This window comes from Cyrtonyx montezumae, unplaced genomic scaffold (genome assembly GCF_038088225.1).
Source record: "Cyrtonyx montezumae isolate F1298 unplaced genomic scaffold, pur_monq_1.0 scaffold_7, whole genome shotgun sequence".
Taxonomy (NCBI): domain Eukaryota; kingdom Metazoa; phylum Chordata; class Aves; order Galliformes; family Odontophoridae; genus Cyrtonyx; species Cyrtonyx montezumae.
In genome coordinates, this window is record NW_027072078.1 from 16559414 (window position 1) to 16579613 (window position 20200).

The 20200-nt window shown below is 36.4% G+C and overlaps 1 protein-coding gene across 1 annotated transcript in view; it reads left to right on the forward strand.

The window, feature by feature from the left end:
• Nucleotides 1-20200, forward strand: part of PARD3B (par-3 family cell polarity regulator beta) — a 359707-nt gene that overhangs the window by 147745 nt on the left and 191762 nt on the right. The window contains exons 7-10 of the mRNA XM_065750387.1: nucleotides 3016-3141; nucleotides 6769-7127; nucleotides 8690-8829; nucleotides 9573-9701. Coding sequence (XP_065606459.1) covers nucleotides 3016-3141; nucleotides 6769-7127; nucleotides 8690-8829; nucleotides 9573-9701 — 754 coding nt within the window. The remainder of the gene's footprint in view (nucleotides 1-3015; nucleotides 3142-6768; nucleotides 7128-8689; nucleotides 8830-9572; nucleotides 9702-20200) is intronic.

A 20200-nucleotide genomic window follows, 5' to 3' on the forward strand; every position in this document is an offset into this window, starting at 1 on the left:
TTATTTATTTATTAATTTAATTTATTTTGTTTAAGAATTCTTGATTCAACTGGATTTCTTGGCATAGGCCCTTCCTTAATGACTTCTAAGACAAGAAAATTAATAATTTTTTTTTTCTTTTTTCAAGCCACTTTTCAGATTTGGTTGTATAGCGTTTATAGTATGAGTACTATAACCATGAACTTTTCTTTGTCACAATACAATTACTTTAATTATAAATTATTTAACATATTCTCTTGAGATCACAAAACCCTATTATAGCAGAATGCTCATATTGATGTACTGTAGTTAAGACTTTGTCAGCATTTTTATTATAACTGTTTTCCGAGCTATGTAACTGAAGTATCATAAATAAATAAATAAATAAACCTAGCTAAATCTAGGATGAAAGAGAGGCTTAGCCAGGAGTTAATTTGACACTAGCGGTCCTGAACAAGAGATGGGAAATTGCCAGGGCCATAAATGACACCATTTTATAGTAATGTGACTCCCTGTAACACAAAGCCAATTATTCCTGAAGTAAAATTTTTCTAATCCTTAAATGTTTCTTTAGTTGTCAACTTTCATGGAGGACAGAGAATGTGAAGGATTAAATTGCCTTGTAAAAGTTTGTTCCTATAAATGCTTTCTCAGCAACATCCCAGGTTGTTATTGAGTCCAAATTCATTCAAAATATGTATCTGCCTAAGGGGAAAGCAGATGACCACCTGCTGCTGGAAAAATGTTGCCACTGTTGCAAGAACAAAGTTGCTCTTCCAGGGGGACTGGAGGAAGTCAGAGCTGTGTCCTTGGCTTTGAGGCTGTCTGCTCGTCTTGAACAAGGAACTGGTGTTTGTAACCCATCATGAAATGCAGACAATAGTTCTTCAGTTTAGGCATGCCTTGAATGCTGTACCATGTACACCGTCTTAGGTAGAAAATGTGATCAAATTATATGCTGTTAAAATCAATACTTATGTATTAAGTTTTATACAAAAGTCTTGGTGTTTTGGGTGCAGATTTTAAAGGTCTCCATAATGAAATATTGGAATGTTTTTGTCTACATTGCGTGCATGCTGTTATGTCTTTATTTACAGATGTTTTGGGGGGATTTCTCAGAACAAGGGTTTTTATTCTTTAGACAGTTAGTCTTGAAATTCTAATGACCATTGGCAGAACCATACTGATAACTTTGTAAGAGTGCTAGAGTAACTTGAATCACTTACCCCTTTAATCAGGCATGAGACTAGCATATAAATTTTAACTCATGAAAGATGAGAAAGTACAGGAGAGCATCTTTTATTTCTGTTAATGACAAGGTGCAATTTATGGAGGCATGTCGACCATGACCAACTTGGTCTGGTATTTCAGTTGTAAACAGTTATCTACTAATAAGGTAATGCTGACTTTAGACCTAGTATGCTGCAGAGCAAATTTTTTCTACATGTAGTTAAAACGTCTTATTGATTTATGAATTAGATAGGAGTTAGAAAACCAGTGGAAATATTTTTCCTCTTTCTTCTGCATTTAGATGTCATTAAAAGATGAAAATTAAAATTTAATAATGCTTTAAAACAATACTAAAATTGAGACTGTATGAAATAGGTAATAGAGTAATGAATTTAAGCTGCCTTAGCATATGTAACTCAAGCCACTTGTTCAGATTCCACAGTGCGCACAATAGGTTTCAGACAAGTGGGAAAGCCTATAGTGTTACTTGGATGCAGCATCTAGGCACGGTAGGATTAGTGAAGATCATAGCAACTGACTTAATTTGTAATGTCTTTAATTTTCCTGCTTCTTTTGGTTTCTATCTTAATGCAGTTGTTGTATTGAATTATTTGTTGGCATTTAGTTTTTTGTTTGCAGCTGGTGGGATGTTTGTCATCAGTAGGGCTATGGTCCTTCCTCACCACTTACCCTTTGAATCCTTTATTGAAGAGTAGAACACAGGCTACAAGAGAACATTGATGTGTTGGGTCTTTCTTTTCTGAGATGTTTTAAAACATTCTGTTCCGTTGGAACCAAGTTCACATTTAAAGTATGTTGCTTTAGACATAAATATCAATTTTAAAATCTTACCAGATCTAACATCAGATGCACAATGAATATCATGTCATTTGTAATAACTTGCTATGGATTTGTTGAAGTTGAATTTGAGACAATTATGAATCTAAGAAAAATTACAAGACTTCTGTTTTGTGATTTGAGTGCTGGCAAAGTTAGAAATTGCACATCAATATTTTATGGACTGTAACCAATAGAATGGCCTCTACAGACCATCTCTCTGTGCTGATATGGTATGGCAGTTTAGTGGATAAAACTGAATGATAAAAGATCTTTATGAACATGCAGTTGTTGGGTTATTGGGATATCATACTGCTATCATTTGATATATCTATGCTGTGTTGTGTTTGCAATATGGAGATGCTCCAGGTAGATCAAGAATCATTCAGCCCTAACAGAAGTTAGCCCTGCCACAGTCTTGCTCCAACTAATGACTACTAGATGCTTCTTCACTTAACGCATCTGTGGCACTCTTCAGTTTTCAATTTGCAATTAACATGGTAAAAACAAACAAGCAAACTCTTAGGTTTTGATCTTACAAGATACATAAATGATTTTACTGTCATGCATAAAAACAGTGGGCTTTGGGAACTGAAAATTTTGAAGACTTTTCAAGCATAGGAATTTTTGTTATTTTTGTCTTATCCTCATGCCACTTTAGTTTCAAGTCTAGTGAGAACATTAAATTTAAAACTGTTTGCACTTTTCTTCAGAGCTATTTAATCTTGGTAGCAGACCTGTATTAAATAAAGTACAAACAACTGTCTAGATGTGGAGATTGAGGGGTTTACATCCGAGTAAGACTTCAATTGAATTAAGAATGGAAAATCCTTTCATTAAGTGAAGCAGTTCATTGTGGTCTTCTTTATCTTAAGTCATATAAAGTAAAGATTAATATGTATATTTGATTGCTATAAATTAATATCAGCAGAATAAGGAAAGTTCTAACTTTGTTTCCCCTCCATTTAGGATGCTGGGACTTTTTATCCGTGGTATTGAAGAAAATAGTAGATCTAGGCGTGATGGTCTTTTCCATGAAAATGAATGCATTGTGAAGATCAACCATGTGGACCTTATTGATAAAACATTTGCACAGTGAGTGCTGTTCTACTGATATTTTTAACTAACAAGGATTTCAAAAGATGCTGAGTTTATTGAAACAATTCATGAAAATTGATAAGTATTTATTTTGGATAAAATGACTACAAAATTGCTGTTTGGCAGGAACTTTGTGATTTTCTTTCTGAAACCTCAAAAAAAAGGCATAAATTGAAGACGAGTTTTCTTGTAGCCTTAGTGAACCTATTCTGCTTACTTAATTTGAATGACTTCAAGAGTTGTTTTATTTACCTTCACTTTCTAATTCTATTATTTTTGTCTGTTTTCTTTGTAATTTGTTCCTCATAAGAACTGCAGAATGAATCAACTTTGCAGATTTTTTTTTATGCTCTTCTGCAAAGGAGATGAGATTTTTCTGGTGCTGTAGCTTTTTTAGCATTTTGGTTTTTAGAAATACTACTGTCAAACTGATTAGTTGAGGTTTATGGTTAAGTCTCACCTTTTATGATTTTTATTGAATATCTGTTGACATTTACTATTCATCTCAAATTACTTTAAGTAACAGGTTGCTTTGGCTATGAATTAGTGACAGTTGCAAGAAAGAATAGCCTCTCAAATTTCAAATATTTGCTGTACTAATTAAATAGTAATTTGTTTTTATCTTCTAATGCGTATGTTTAGACAGCTGAGTGTTTATGATTTAACAAAAACCTATGGAGGTCTCAAGGGAGTTGAGGTTTAATTTTCTGAACAGCAAGCCAAACATTTAAGGTATCCAGGATAAAATCAAATATGTAATTTTGTTTTTAGGGATAAATATTTTCAAAATATGTTTTGATAAAACTAGCATAGCTGGTAGTAGGTATTAACATATTTCTCAGGCTGTGCTTATTTCCTTCTGACAGGTTTTCTGGATAACTGCTTTCTGAATGATTGGTAGTAAAAACATCCTGGTGTAATACTGTACATGCTATTCTCTTACAGTCATGGTGGAGAATTCCTGCATAAGTTACTAAGATTACGAGAATTTAAATGTTAAGATACGACTGTTTCACCTGTGTAGTTCTGTAATGAAAATGTATACTTCTCAAGTGAGACTGCCTGGGCAAAATCTCCCTTCACAGAATTGCTTTTTTGTTTACATACTTGTCCCTTTGTATTCTCTTCAGAATTTAATTAGTTTTCCAAAAATTTTCAAAGCATAAGATCTGATAATTAGATCTGATAATTAGATCTGATAAGATAATTTTCAAAGCAGGTCTGAGGACTCCGTGTGTTTTTCTGTAAAGTTACTGTATTTTGGAGCACTTGGAAGTACTGCAGCAAAATTTCCAATTCTTTGTCAGGTTCCCCTTCAAAATGAGAAATGCAGGGCACTCTCTTTCTCCAAGTTTTTGAAAGGTTGTGGGTGTTGGAAGGGTTATTTACATGAAAAGAGAAACCGGTTGTCTTAGACCATCTTCATCATCAGGAGAGCAACAGTGCCTAAAAGTCCAATCAGTCACCCTCCTGAGGGGCCATATGTTATAATTAAAATTAGTGTGGTTGCAGCGGTCTTGTATCATAGAAAAAAAAAAAAAAACTGTGGGTAGCAAGGATTCTGCATCCACAGTATACTTACTTGGAGGCTAGGGAGATGACTTTGCACAAGCTCTAGCCTCTAGGTCCATGGCCTTTTGTACTCCATCCAGAACAGCCTTCTACATCTGCTCTCTTCTCTGACTGCAGAAAATGACTAGAGAATGCATCTTTCCAGACTGAAATTAATCCCATGTATATGCCTTTTGGTTTTCATCTGGCACAATACAATTGTACTAACCTGACAGATGTCCAAGTTGCAGCGATTCCAGTGAGTATGGAGTGGTATTGTACTGATGACTACTGACCTAGAAAGACTCATCAGATTCTCCTTTGAGAGGAAAATGTGTTTCCTAGTTTCAAATTGTCAGTTCTTCATAATCTTTGTAAAAGCTGTTTTAACACTTGACAGAGTTTCTTACATACTATCTCCTTCCATTTTCAGCAGTGGCTTTATAGTATTGCTCCTGATGATTGCTTCTTCTACTGCTGTAATAGCAACAACCTACTTTCTGTATTCCCATGTTTATAATATTTTTCTGTATTAGAACTACTGGTCTGCTTTTTCATTTGCTGTTAATCTATTCAATTACATTCTGTTGTGTTGCAGAGCTCCTAGCACCTCTTTAATTGATTCCCTTATTTATTTAAAATATGTGTTTGGGCTCTCCAGAAATGTAAATTCATCCATCCATTATTCTTTCTCTTTGAAGTGCAGCTAGTTATTTTGCCCCTGAAGACTGCATTTAGACTTTCCCAAAGGATGACTTGTGTTTATTTCCACTATTTTTTGTTTGTTGGAAATCTTATATTTTCTCTTTCATGTATTTAAAATATTCATTCTCTGAAACTGAGTTATTGAATTACTCTCTAACATGTGGCCAAGCAGACACTTGCAAGGATGAAGATGAGGATCAAAACAAACCCAGTTTAAGACTTCACATCTTTATGCTGTGAGCATGCAGCGATTTTTAAGATCAGGATAAGATCTGTCCTTAAAAACCTGAAGTCTCTGCTGACACACTTTGGTAGTGCAGTTACAATTTTGCTGAAATCTAACCCTCAAGAGTGAAGATGGAAGTATACCTTCCCACAACATTCTTCCTGCTAACTTTCTTCTCTGTGTTTGGTGTTTCTCTTCTGGCATTTTCTCCTGTCAGTGAATACAGCTGTTCTGACTACTGTCGCATATACATTTTGTATTGCCAAGATTTTTCTATCCTGCAGCCATATTGATTGCTTTATTTGAGGTTTCACTATGATTTCTCTGTCTTCATGTTGCCAAAAACAAAATCCCCTCAAAACAGATTTTGTTTTGTTTCACAAAATGTGCTTCAGTTACTATTTCTATTTGCATTTGAGTTGTCTTCTGCAGTGTGGATAGACTTTGAGTCCTCTTCAGTTAGACCCTTAGAAAATGGGAAATGTAGAAATACACAGACTGCCCCTTTTGCAGTCATCGTGTTTCTTCAGATATCTGTATATTGCATGCACCCATAGTTTTTACTGCACCATTTATAGCCACCATGTTTCTCCTGAATTGTGACCATGTTTTCCATACCCCCCCCCCCCTTTTTTTTTGTTTGGATTTTTTTTTAATTGCTGTGAAGTCAGACAGCAGTTGTGTAAGGGATGATGGAGGAATTTGAGGGTCAGTTAGGTTCTAGTAGAATTACTAGTCTTGAGCTTCATTAGGGTAAATGTATTCATCAGTGCAATTGGTTGTAAGTGACCTTTGTAGCTATGGGCCATCAAGAATGTAGGAAACTTCTAATGAGTTTTTGCAAACAGAACTTCACTCCTGATGTTCTGCATGGAGAATTGCATTACTTTATACTCTGATATATTTTCATATCACTATGGGAATCCTGACAGATGTGATATTTCTATTTTAAATTTAAGGAGATGTTATGGTATAGAAATCTTATTTCATGCTTAATTTTTCAAAAGAGATCATGTAGCTGTGATGGTAATGTTATTTGCCCACATTTAAGATACAATTTTGTCTTTTTCTCTGTAAACAACTTCAAACATTGTCCATATTTTCTGGTTTGTTATGTGAATTTTCATATCTTTCTTTTAAAGGGCTCAGGACATCTTCCGTCAGGCAATGAAATTTCAAAGTGTCATCTTGGAAGTCCTTCCTCCTTATAATCGAGAACAGTATGAGAAGTCTGCTATTGCTCCCCTTTGTTTTATTCATAATGATGAAGAAGTTCCAAAAACAAGGATTCCACCTCCTCTTCATCCAAAGCCTACTCTGAAAACAGTTAATCTTTCTGGAGCAAGCAGCTTCGATGCTGGTGTACAGGCAACGCTACAACAAGCGAAGAGCCCCAACCTCCCACGTCTGGGTAGAAAACCATCTTCACCCTCGTTGTCTCCCCTTATGGGCTTTGGCAATAAAAAAAATGCAAAGAAAATAAAGATAGACCTCAAAAAAGGTAAATCTTTGGAGATATTTTTTTCTACAGTATTGATACTTTAGCTTTTAACTGAACTAGTGATGCTGAATATACAAGCAAGTTATTTTTGGTTTGAACGTTCCAAAACTTCCAAAAGGTAGGATAATGTTGGCAGTACTGTACACAACAGAAAGCTTTCCTCTAAATTATGGAAGTGTTATCTCGAATGGCTTATCTTAGACCATCTCAGTTACTTGGTTACGTGGAAGGCATTTTTTTAATATGTGACATGGAGTAGTTCAGCTGTTTTCCTAATGCAGGAGTTTGTACTATCTGCTACAGATGTTCATTATTTTTATTTTTATCTGCTGATTGACCAGTAGTTAGGATATTTGTAAAAAAAAAAAAATACTCTGCTCCTTCATGCTGACCACAAATTCTCTCTCTCTCCTTTTCTGCAAACTGTATCTTTTCATCTGTATTTTTCTTACTGTCAGTATCCCACTTTTTGTGTGTGTATTCTTAATTGCTACTCCATGCAGATGTCTGTCTTTGCATGGAACAGCAGATTTATGCCCATCCAGTAAAGTCTGCTTAAGCAGATCCCAATTAGCATTTACATTTTCTGTTTAATTTCTGTCTCTGATTTGTCTGAGAGTTAAATTTGATGCTAGAAGTGACCTTTATAAAAACTGTAACTTTATTCTTTTAACACATAATGAATGTAATCAAGATGTCATTTCTTAATTTTTGTTATTTCTTAAATCATTCATATTTCCTTCTGAAATCTTTAGCTTTACGTTAACAAAACCTACTTCAGAATTTTTTCCATTTTAGGTGTACTGTTTTTTATTTGGAATTATAATTTATATTTTTAGAAATGATAGGAATGTGATCTGACATGTCTGAAAACCAGTCTACACGGGTAGCGAATGCGCTCAATGAAAAAAAGATCTTTATGGATCCCAGTATTTTTGGGTGATTTTGGTTACCTATGATCAAAAATTCTTAATACTCATTTTACTACCTAATTATTTATTAAAATGTTTATTTATTAACACTCAAGGTTGCTTATTTCCAAGTACAAAATGCCTTCACTGATGGCAGCTTTTGAACACTTGTCTTTTCTTAACAGAATACAGTCAGCAGCTTTCGTGTGCAAATCATGTGACATTTTCCATTTTTCACTAACTTTCAGAAAAACCTGGTAAATTATATTTATGCTTATAAGTAAGCAATTCTGATTACTCTGAATTATTGCAATGACTATTGACATTAATGTGCAGTGATAAAACCACTTACAGAAAAGGTATGCTCTTTAAAATAAGAGTTCTGGTTTGTCTTGTATTATTGTGGCTTATCCAAAAGCATTTCCATCAGAAGTTGTTGCCAGAGGATTTAAGTATGTTCTGACATTAATATAATTCTTCTCCAGACTGCAGAAAATACATTCATGTTTACAGCTTTCTGTTTACTTTTCCTTTCTTAAGAGCTGACCCAAATGAGTGTCTGTGATACATTACTGAGATTCATTACTTATTTCAGTGATCATCGTTTACTTGTTAAAACTTATGCTGAGAATCCTTTGTCTGACTTTCTAGGGCCTGAAGGACTTGGCTTCACTGTGGTTACTCGAGACTCTTCAGTACATGGTCCTGGTCCTATTTTTGTGAAGAATATTTTACCAAAAGGTGCAGCAGTAAAAGATGGTCGTTTGCAGTCAGGCGACAGGATCCTGGAGGTTAGGATAAACATTCATTATATTTACACTGATGAATCTTGATCTCTGGTTTTAACACACATGCTGTTTCCTGCACGTACTCCTGATGTATGTAATTAAATTATTGATCTTGGCAAAATGTCATGGCTTTTGTCTTGTCTGTCAACAAGTTTTTTATACTACAATTCAGAAAAAGTTGATATGTAAAGGGGTTTGTGAAGCAGTAGAACAAGGGAGATCTAACACACAGGTTCTTCAAGCAGGTAAATGCATCAGTTTAGATAAAAGGCATGTATTGCCTCTTCAGCCATGTCCAAAAATCTGGTTAAGATTGAGATGGTTAAGTGCTCATTTTAAGGCTATTTTGCTCAAACTGACTTCATGAAATTTTCAGATAGATTGTGACTTTCAATTTCATTATCTAATGGGTTATTTCTACTTAGTAACCTCAAAAAGCTCTTAAAGTGAACAGTTTTCATAATATTTAGGTCTTGCTTTTGTACTTTTCATCTTCAGAGTGCTTTAGAAACTAATTAAATTAATTTACCTCCCTGAAAAGTGGGTAAATAGTACAAACCTGCTTTAGCAGAAGGTAAAAATGAGAAAAAAAGGTTAAGTAACTTCTGCAGGGTCAGGGGGAGACAGTGTTAGAGCTATTGCTAATTACTTGTTTTGAATCAACAAATGGCACCTGCATTAAATGAGGGGAAAATGATAAAACGAAACACATACAATTGTGGCATCTTTTCTTTTGTGCCTGGCAGGTGAATGGACGGGACATCACTGGCAGGACCCAGGAAGAGCTTGTAGCTATGTTGAGGAGCACAAAGCAAGGGGAAACTGTTTGTCTGATTGTGGCGCGTCAGGAGGAGGTCTTTCTACCTCGAGAGCTGGTAAACTTTTTTTTCCTCAAGACTAGTATTGAGAAAAAAAAAACAGGAATTTGAATTTAACTGATGAAAGCTAGCAAAGGATAAGTCAATGTCTTGTGTTGGAGAACTATATATATTTGGTTTTATCTACTTTAGATAGAATTCCATAAAATGTATTTTCTACCCAGAAATTACATCATAAGCATCGTTCACAGTGGAATATGGTAAATGAATTTTGTAACTGTGAGGTCAAGCACGACTGAAAGTGGATTTTTCTCTTTCAGAAAAGCAACAAACTTTAAAGCTGTTTAAAGTGCACATAATGAGTCCTGCAATTTATCAGTAACAGTCTAGTGATGGTGGCTGACCCCAGGTGATGAATCTTCTAAACTGGGCTGCCAAACTGCAGAAGCATTGAGGGGTAGCGTTCGATTGTGTTTCTGACAAACTTGGAAGTGAGCTTTTGCTTGACTGCGACTGTCTGACTTTATGGAAGAAAATGAGACATCCCAGAACTCTTGTGCTTAATTTTCACTTTTCTTTTTAATGTGGGCATGAAACTGTTCTCTTTTGTCTCACATGGTCATAGGAGGACTATATCAGTGAAAAAGTGCTATCTGATATGTACTAGTTTCCCCTCAAAGAAGGTCATCTCTTCGGTCCTTCTTCCTTATCATGATTGATGGCTATATTTGACCTTTCATTAAGAAGTTATTGGGAAAAAGGAAGGAGATCATTTCCTGCTTTTGTCTCTTTTTATCTCAAAAGAACACAAACCCACCTTGATTCTTTTCTTAAATGAAAAGCAGAAAGGGAGAAGGAGGCATCTTCCTTTACATTGTTAGCAGAACCTTTTACAGAAATTATCCAGCATGTTTTTTCACAAACAATTGCCAGTAGTTTTTCTTTTGTGTCCTTGTTATCGGATGGACCTTGTGGAGATAAAGGTGTCGGCTGCCTCTGGTAGGAAGAGAAGCTGGAGAGGAGCTCCGATTATGTCATGTGAGCCTTTTCTCTTGTGTTACGGGTGCCCACTTTTTCCTGTAATAGAGCAATTGTGAAGTGTCTTGACAAAACCGTTTTTGTTTTCCTTTTCTGTTCCAGTTGAGTAATGTTTAAGGAGAATAATGAAAGAGAGTATTCAATCCTATCCCAGGTTTTAGACATTAGAAATTCCTTGTCAGTGGTTCCCAAAAGAGATAAATTGGTCATTGTAAAGCTCTGTTTAGGGAGCCCTGTGCTGTGGTGTCAGTGTCTGTGTAAACCTTAGTACCTGAGACTCAGAAATGTCCCTAAATTAGCTGGTAAGTTTAAGATGTCTTTCCCTTTACAATCTCTTCTAAATTTGAGATTGTTTTTTGAAAAGGTGGCTCATCAAGTTTTGGTGTTCTTTTGTGGTTTTTTTAGTGGTTTTAAGTTACAAAACACTTCACTTGGAAAGTGTAATTTTTTTAAAGCGTATATTCTTTTTTCTCCTCTTCCCTCATCACTACACATTATTCTTCAGTAGTGTTGTAGTCCAAATTCTCTTGCAAATCACTGTTAATAGTATGTGTAGGCTGGAAGAATCTAAAAGCGGTTTGTAATTTTTACCTTTCCCAATTACCTGCTATTAAATTCTGGCCTCTGCAGCAAAGATTAGCTTCCTTTCAAAAGGTGACTTACTTTTGAGTGGCATGACTGGAGTGTATAAAGTAGCCACGTTTATCCTGCTGGCTTGATCTTTGCTTAGATTGCTTTCTCTGATAAAAATGATGCACAAGTGATAGCCCTCGCAGTAACAGTGATGATATCTGAGGTGTAATACTAGTCTGTGTTTCATGTTATCCATTCTTTTTATCTATTTATTCTTTTTATCATAGTACAAATGTTATATACTGAAATACATTAGATAATTTTATTGAACAAGCCCTTCTAAAAAAGCCTTTCTGTAACATCAGTTAAGTTGCTCATGACAGAAGTTCAGAACATAGCACTGAACTACTGGATGTTGTCACTAATGTGATTCTCGTTAGAGTTCATAAGGCATCTTAGAAAGGTCTTCGCAAAAATTTTGAAATAAAAATCAGCTTTTTTGTTTGTTTTCAACTTGAGCTGTGATATTTCATTAGACTAATCCTCTCCAAGCTTGAAAGTTACAGTGCTGTTTTGATTAAAGAAGAGAAAAAAGCCAGCACTTCAAATGTTTGTTTTTGGAAAGAGAGGCAGTGGATAATCCAGTATTTTTCAAGGACATTTATAAAAGCATGTTCAGACTATGTAATGTGCTTGTAGAGTTTACCTAAATATATGGAGGCTTTGTTAACGCTGGACAATAGTAGGGTAATTGCTTTATATCAGACTTGTTCTTGATTTGAGCAGTTTTCTAGAGACTCGAATGTAATCTGAAGAACTATTTTCTTTAGATTCTCTGTTAATCATTTTAAGGAACAGGAGAAGACCACCTAGAAAATCTGCTCTCTCTTCAGCAGAGGTGCCTCTGGTGCTTGGATCGATTAGAACCCATGCACAGAACTGCTTTCATGTTGCTGTATTAGGACTTGATTCCTACATTGATTTCTGGAAAGGATCTGATGACTGCATAGGCACAAAGCAAACAATGTAACAAAGTAATGAAAGGTGGCATTTGGTTGTGTGGATCTATAGTAATATGATTTGTCTTTACTTCATAAAAAAGCTATTGTTTGGAGAACGTGTGGTCTTGCAAACACTTCTCTGCCTTATGTTACATGGGAGCAGAGGTTGGGGCTTTGTTCTGGTCATATGTGCTAATGCATTGCTAGCAAACAGAGAAGCAGAGTAACAAACCATTGCCACATCAGCAGAGAAGGATGTGATATGAGTGGGAACAAATGAGTGAGTGTTGCAAACAACATTATTAAATTATAGGGAATTGTGGCTTCAGTTACACTGGGTCATGCAACATCTTGAGTTGTACAGTTACGCTGTTTGCACATAACGAGGGAATAAAATAGAAAACCAAATTTTTGTATCAGTTACTGCTTTAAAAAAAACAACACAAAGAAAAAACAGGAGAATCTAATGAGATTTTTTTGATTGAAGCAAATCGGTGAAGTAGAATTTGGACCAACCACAGGCTGTTCTCCTTATTATCCAGTTAGCCAAATGTTCCCTGTAATTCATGCCAGCTGTTGACAGCATAGCAGCTAAGTAGGGAGCTGATTCCAAAACTCAGGGGAAGCTCTTGCTTCACTTAATTATAGCAGAGTGGACAGTGATTAGCGCATTCTGTAAGGTGTATTTGGGTTTTAAACTGTTTAACAGTGATTTGTTTTCTAGAGGATAGTTAATATTACAGAGAGAAACTGTCTTAACAGGTTTGGATTTTCCAGCTCTCATCATAGCAAATGGAATACACAACAAACTGTGGCTATTGTTTTGTGTTTTGAAAGAACAGTGTTTTGATCATGTATTTTTGTTGCATCTTGTTTTTCTGTAGGAAGACTTTGTGATCTGAAAGTGCCATTTCCTCTAATAATGATATCAAGATCACTTTTTTCCCTTTCCATTCCTTTATCCACCACATATTGGTAAAAAAATAAAAATAAAAAAAATAGAGCAAAGCTACTTGAATGAGAGCAGCTCTGGTGTAAGTCATTCTTCCATGCCTTTGCTTTGGTCCTTTTTTTTTTTTGTTTTTTGTTTTTTGTTGTTGTTGTTTGTTTGTTTGTTTTAATGAGCCACACAGAGAGAAATACCCATATGTGGTGCTTTCCACAATTAGTATAGCACTGAAAATATTTGGGTGCATTTGTTCTTCAGACGTACGCATAGTGTACGTTTTTACATGTACTGAATTTGTTCTGAGGATAGCTTCAGCTTACCAGTTTTTTGTAATCACAGTTTCTATGGTTTCTTGTCTTAATCCATAATCTTTGAAGAATGGGGAAGAAAAGAGAACAAACCAGCACTTGTAAAACAAAAGCTAGAAGAGGAACTACTCATGTAATGTAGCTGTTGATCTTTGAGTCTTTTACACATTCACTCTATAGGATGGAAGGAATTAAGTTCAATTAAGAGTGTTTTTTCTGCTCACTGTGATTAACTTTTATGTTTCAGTGTTTTACTAATTAATTCTTTCCACCACCTTGAACTTCTGTGCCTGAAGGAGAACTTGTTTGCCTGAAATGTTGTCTTTTTTTGTTTTTAATATTCAGAGCTTATTTTCTATTACTTCCTTTTAATTGTTTCTTGCCTTTTTATGTGCAAGAAATAATAAATGAGATTTAAGCATAGACTTAAGCATTTCTGCACCTGTTTTGGGTCAAACTAGTGATTCTAATGTGATAAACCAGAAATGATCAAATAATTTCGATTGCAAAATGATTCCAGAGAGTACCAACAAACTCCCTGTTGTGTTTCCTTTATTCAAAGTAAGAGAATCATGAGAAAAATACTGTGATATATGTATGTTAGATTTTATTAATACAGAAGATTCAGTTCTTGAATTGTTCTGCATAATTAAGAGAAGGAAATTTTGAACACACATGGCATCTTCCATTTTGAATTACTTTGTAAATAGCACAGATTAAGTCCTGTTTTTTTCAAGATTTTTTTGAGAGAAAGTGTTTAATTTGATGGATTTTATATTCTATTTCTTTTCTAAAAGTTGAGAAATCATTGCAGATTGTGTCTGTGTCTGTTGTCATGTGTCAAATACAAAAATGTATCTGTAGAGTGAAATGATTGTATAGTGCAACCCCTCAAAGGTTTTCAGCTTTCTTTGGTTATGTCTCAAAACATGGTTAGTAGTTTTTTGTAGATTGCAGTAGTGGGAGCTGTAGACTGATGCATAGATAAGTAGTTACTGTGATCCCAGTATAAGTCAGTAAGAGATGACTCTTTTAGAAGGTAGCAGATTGAAAGGAATTTGCCCTTCTTTCCTGTCACAACAAACAGAAGATTTGAGAAGAATTATCCCTTCATTTTCATTTCTTCTGGCTTTTGGTGAGAGCCACTAACATACCAAAGGGAAATAAATAGCTCAAGCAATTGAATTATTTCTTTTTTTTTTTGAAGTACATTCTCACCTAGATCCATTTTTGCACTGTTTTGTTTTGTCTTATGTCATAAGCAGAATGTGCCATTAGTGACCGTTTTTATTGCAATATGGAATGTAGATTTTAAAGATGCTGATATGGAGGCGTCTGTCAAAAGAAGGATACATCCAAGAATAACTTCAGTTTACTGGAATTTACTAGCTTGTGTCAAAATACAGTGTACATTTTATATTGAGTCAGTTTCTTAATTGTCCCCAAGCTCTTGGAAAGAACATACAGAATAGTGCAAGTATCTTCTTTTCAACCTTTTCTGCCAATGATTGTTATGTGGTGCCATGATTTAAATACTACTCTTTAGCTTTTGTGGTTTTTTTGCAGAAAATAATTGCAAAGCATGTAAATGTCTTATTTCCTTCATAAGCCTTTGAATATAACCCTCCTGGGTCTCCTGCCTTTTGCTCTCAGCTCTGAATGGCACTCCAGGGAGTTGGCATCTCTTATCAGAAATGAGCAGCCAGGCAAGGGGCAGCCAGCATACTGAGAGACCATAATAGCATGTTGGTCGAGGGCATCAGACAGGTACTGAAAGGTCTCTTGTTGTGTTAAACAAATGCTGTTTCCTTCCTGGCTTAAGTGGGAGCTAATTTTTTTGTAAGCTTCTCTTTTGGCAAAAGAACAATTGGATAAATAAGGCAACCTTTCCAGCGAGAGATATGCATTAGATTACCATAAATCCACATATAAAAAGTGCAGTGGTCAATGAGAGCAGGCGTGGTAAGATTAAATGAAAGGACTAATTGAAAGTGATGTCCCATGGTAGTTGGAGGATTGACACAGTATTGAATGGATATAACCATGGAGTAACCACAGAGGAAAAACTACAGAGCAAAGTACTTTTTTCAGAGGTTATAATTCTGTTTGTGCTGGTGACTGAGCTGTTTGTGCATTGTGGGTATAAGCGAAGACTAAAAATATATTTTATCTTTGCTTTAGAAGATTGGGAATTGGCTGATGACTCTTAATTACATACCAGTAAAATTTAGGATGTTCTAAGAATCCCTTATTATAGCCTTTTAATTAAGAGATCAGAGACCTGAGGTAGAGACATGCTTCTAAGAATTAAATACAATTGTTGGCAGAACATCAATTAATCAAATGTATCCTGAGACTCTAAGATGAAGGTTTTCTGTCTGTGTTGCTGGATGCTATTTAGTACATATTATTAGGTTTTCTACCTTATATCTAGCAAACTCGGTGTTCTGTCACCATTCTCTCACCTTCATATAAATTCTTCTGTGCTTTTCTGTCTGATTTGCGGTGATTCAGTAAATATCACAGCTGATTTTATTGAAGTTTCAAGCAGATATATAGGTATCAAGGTAGATGAAAACAATCCTGTCCTGATTTTCTTTGTGAGGTATAGTACCTGACTGGTTGTTAGCTCTGATCTGTTTAATGGCTGAGTCTGGGCAGCAAGTGGGAAGATTGCCTCTTATACTTCTTTTGTCTGCTGAACTCACTGGAGAAAGACAGGAAACCCTTGTCGCCTCTAAGCAGTTGAGAGTACTCTGACACTGTAGAGTGCTCAGTGACACAGCAGGAACAGAGCTTTGGAGCAAGAGCCGGGACTGGAACACACATGACCAGGCTGCAGAGGAGACTAGGAAAATGCGTGTGCACATCAGAACTTCTTGCAACTGAGGAAGCCAGTGAAAGCTTATGGACTAAAATTTAGTGGATCTATAGGAAAAACGTGATAAGAAAGGGCAAAGTGAGCACAGGAGTTTGATTCTAAGTCTTTTTTTTTTTTAACTTTAATACTGTTAAGGATGTATTATTAATCCTTAAGAGTTTTAAATCCCTTTTACTGGCTGCAGTGTGTCCATCTTAAAGGCCAGTCCATCTCAAAACCATCTTGAGGTTTCATCACTTTGCAAACTGGAATTTGAGGTTTTATCATTTAGCTTGACTTACATCTGCAGCGCGTACTGATTTTTGCTGGGATAAAGTTTATTTTCTTCATATTAATTTGTATTATGGTGTCTTTTGTATTTGTACTGAAAACATTAATTATTGAGCAGTGCTTACACAGTCAGGTCCATTTCTGCTTTTCAAGCTGCCCCAGCATCAAGCAGACTCAGGATGCACAAGAATATGAGATGTGACGCAGCCAAGACAGCTGACTCCAACTGACTAAAGGGATATTCCATGCTGTGTAACACAGTACTAATCAATAAAAAGGGGAGGAAAAAGGAAAAGGGGAGTTTGCTAGGGCTGCTTTTGCTCAGGAACAGGCTGGGCATTGTTTGGATACTGGTGAGCAATCGTGTTTTGCGATCCTTTTTTTTCTTCTGAGCTTTGTTATGATGCGGTGTTGGTTTTTTTGTTGTTTTTTTTTTTCTCTGAGTTCTTGTTCAAACTTATGAAATTGTCTTTACCTTCAAGTTTTCCAACTTTTGCCCTTCTAATTCTCTTCTCCCATCCAGTTTAGGGGCAGGGAGTCAGCAGCTGCATGGTACTACTTAGTTACATATTCGAGTTAAACAAAACACAGAAGTGAGGTATAATGTCAGTGATAAATTATCATGTAATTCCTGAAGTGCTGAGGTATGAAAAAGTTGTGATGGCAGATACATTATGTGATTGTTGAATGACTAATTTATGGCATTCAACTGTAAAAAGCTTTTTCTTGGTCCAGAAGCGTATTTGTGTTGTTTACTTCGTTCGTTCTCTGAGTGAATTCAAATTTTAGGATGATTTTGAGGTAAGAAATGTTTCTAATAGAATTTGAGTCTTAGTTCATTGGAAAGAATGTACTTTATCAGACCATAACTCAGCTGATGGAGGTTGCTCTATTGTAAAGTATTGATGTCTTGGGATAATGTTTTAGCAACGTCAGTGAAACAGAGGCAGTGGGAATTCAGCTCTGTGAGTCACTAGCAGCATTTAAAATTCATATTTGCATAATGTAGGAACAGAGGCTATCACTCATGAAATCAGCTGCCCGAACAAAGCAGTTAAGTGATGAGCTGTTAACTTAAGGAGGGATGGAGCTTTTTGGACACTGTTAAAAAGGCAGTCTTTTCAAGAGCAAGTGAAGATTCTCAGGGTAATAATTTGAAACTATTTAGGGAGTAAATGACGAAATTAAATTTTTGATCCTGTTCATCTTATTTGTTTTCCCCCTTCTCTCTTCCTTCTTTCTCTTTCCATCCGCATTTTCCCACAAAGAAGAAAGGTTTTTCTATCCTGGATTTGTACCAAAGAGTCTTGAGGTATCACAGGCTGAATACCCAGACACTTGCTGTCATATGACAGAGAATGAGTAAGGAATGAAAATTCGAAGTGAATCAAGACAGAGTTTACTCACTGATTTCTAGATCTGTGTCTCCTTTACTGTTACCATCCCTGTGCAGTCATTGACATGTTACTCAGCATTGCTCATGAGTAAAAAATACTTGATAGTACAGTTAAACAAAATTCAGCAGAGGGGTCTGGGATGTATAGGACAGTGTCAGCAGGATTTTGGTGGTAGGATCATGCCTAGGGATCCCTTCCAGCATCTCCCTTGGAACAGCAGCACCAGAGTGTGATGGCCAGAGGGTCCACAGGGGCCATTCTGTAGCTCTGAGGAGGTGAGTGGGACAGAGGCAGAGGAGGCGGCACAGAGGAAGATGCAGAAGGTGAGGTGTGGAGGGGCACAGAGCAGGCGCAGAAGGAGATATGTCCAACAGGCAGCCTGTGGAGGCTTCCATGTCAGAACATTTGAGAAGAGTGAGAAACTTGGAGCTGCTGAGAAAGAAAACTCGTCTTTGGTGACTCACACCCCACTGATTGTTCCCAATGCAATTCCTTCCACAAACTGATGCATAGGAAGTTCCACACAAATGTGCGTGGGAACTTCTTCACAGCGAAGGTGACAGCAGCACATGCTGCCCAGAGAGGTGGCGGAGTCTCCTTCTCTGAAGACGTTCAAGACTCACCGGTCATCTACCTGTGCAACCCGGACTAGGGAGCTGCTTTGGCAGGGGGTTTGCACTTGATGATCTCTGGAGGTCCCTTCCAACCCCTACAGTTCTGTGACTCCTCGCACTTTTACTCTGCTCCAGCCTGGATCTTCTGCTTGGGCTGCAGTCCTTCACACAGAATCAGGTTTCCTGGGCTCTGTCAGGGTCGCAGTCCCTGTCAGGAATATCCTCACTGCTCAGTTTCTGGCTCTGCATGTGGTCTTTGTGCTGAGGAAAGCAACACATAAGACCTGCTTGTCTAGGGAAACAGGAGAATAATGCATAATGGACTGTCCTGATGGGCCAGAGATACCATGTCTGGGACCTTGGGAAGATCCAAGGAGGGTTTCCTCCATTCACATCCAGGCAGGATGTGCCGATTCAGTAGCTCTGGCCTAAGAGTTCTGACAAGCATATGTGCATTTTGGAAAACAAGGTAGGGCACTAAAATTTTCCTTCCAAAACCACATGAAGGTTAAATGCAAAAATGCTTATTAGATTTTTTCTTTTTTCTTTCATTGCACCGATTATTTTAAAGAAAGAGCAGGAGTACCTCCAAATTGTCGTTCAGCATTGTCCACACAAACAAAGTATGAACTCATAGGTTTTTGGAGATTGTGTTCAAAATGTGAAATAAAAGTAATTGTAATAAAAGGAATTGTCCTGTTCTGAGGAGTAAAAGCACAGAAGTGTAGCACAGGTACTAGAGATGAGTGCTGGCACCAAAACAGCCATCAGTGTCAGTGCTGTGTCATTTTTACGTTTTGCAGATGGACAACTTATATTGACTTAATAACATGTAGCTACATTCCGGGAAGTATTTGAGTGTGATGTGTATTGGAATTGAGGTTTGTAGTCCTCACTCCCTGGGTCTTGCAGTTTCTGTCTAACCAGTGACTGCTTCTCATCACTGAAAGTGCATCTGAAATGAATGCAAGTATACTTAGTGGTTTCTGTTTCTATTCATTGTTGTTGCTTTAAGATTTTAGTTTCTACTTTTAATAAATGAAAAATGTGTGGAACTGCTTTGGATGCTGAGAAAGCCTCTGTACTGCTGGCACCTTTATTGGCAGTTGCGTTCATAGTGTATGGACTACAGTCTAGAAGGTATTCTTTCTTGTTAGGTGAAAGAAGGATTGGTCTAGCTAATGCTTGCCTGTGGCCTCTATGTGATAACTTAATAGAAGCCCTTTGAAAACAGGCCTCAGTGATCTTTTTCAACTTATGTTTGTGTATTGCCTTTTTAAATTTATTTATTTTTTTAATGTGGAGGAGAATGTATGGAATAAAATTTGATGTAATAAGGTCATTTACACTTACAGATAGCATCTTCTCTCAACACTTTACACCATCGTAAATCTCTTTTCTCCAGTTTTGTTTCTGTGAAGTGCCTGTACAAATATTTCAGATTATAATTTGTTTCTTCTTTAGTCTTGTGTACTTGTATTGATTGTAACTTGCTTTAAAAATTAAAAAAAAACAACAACAATGC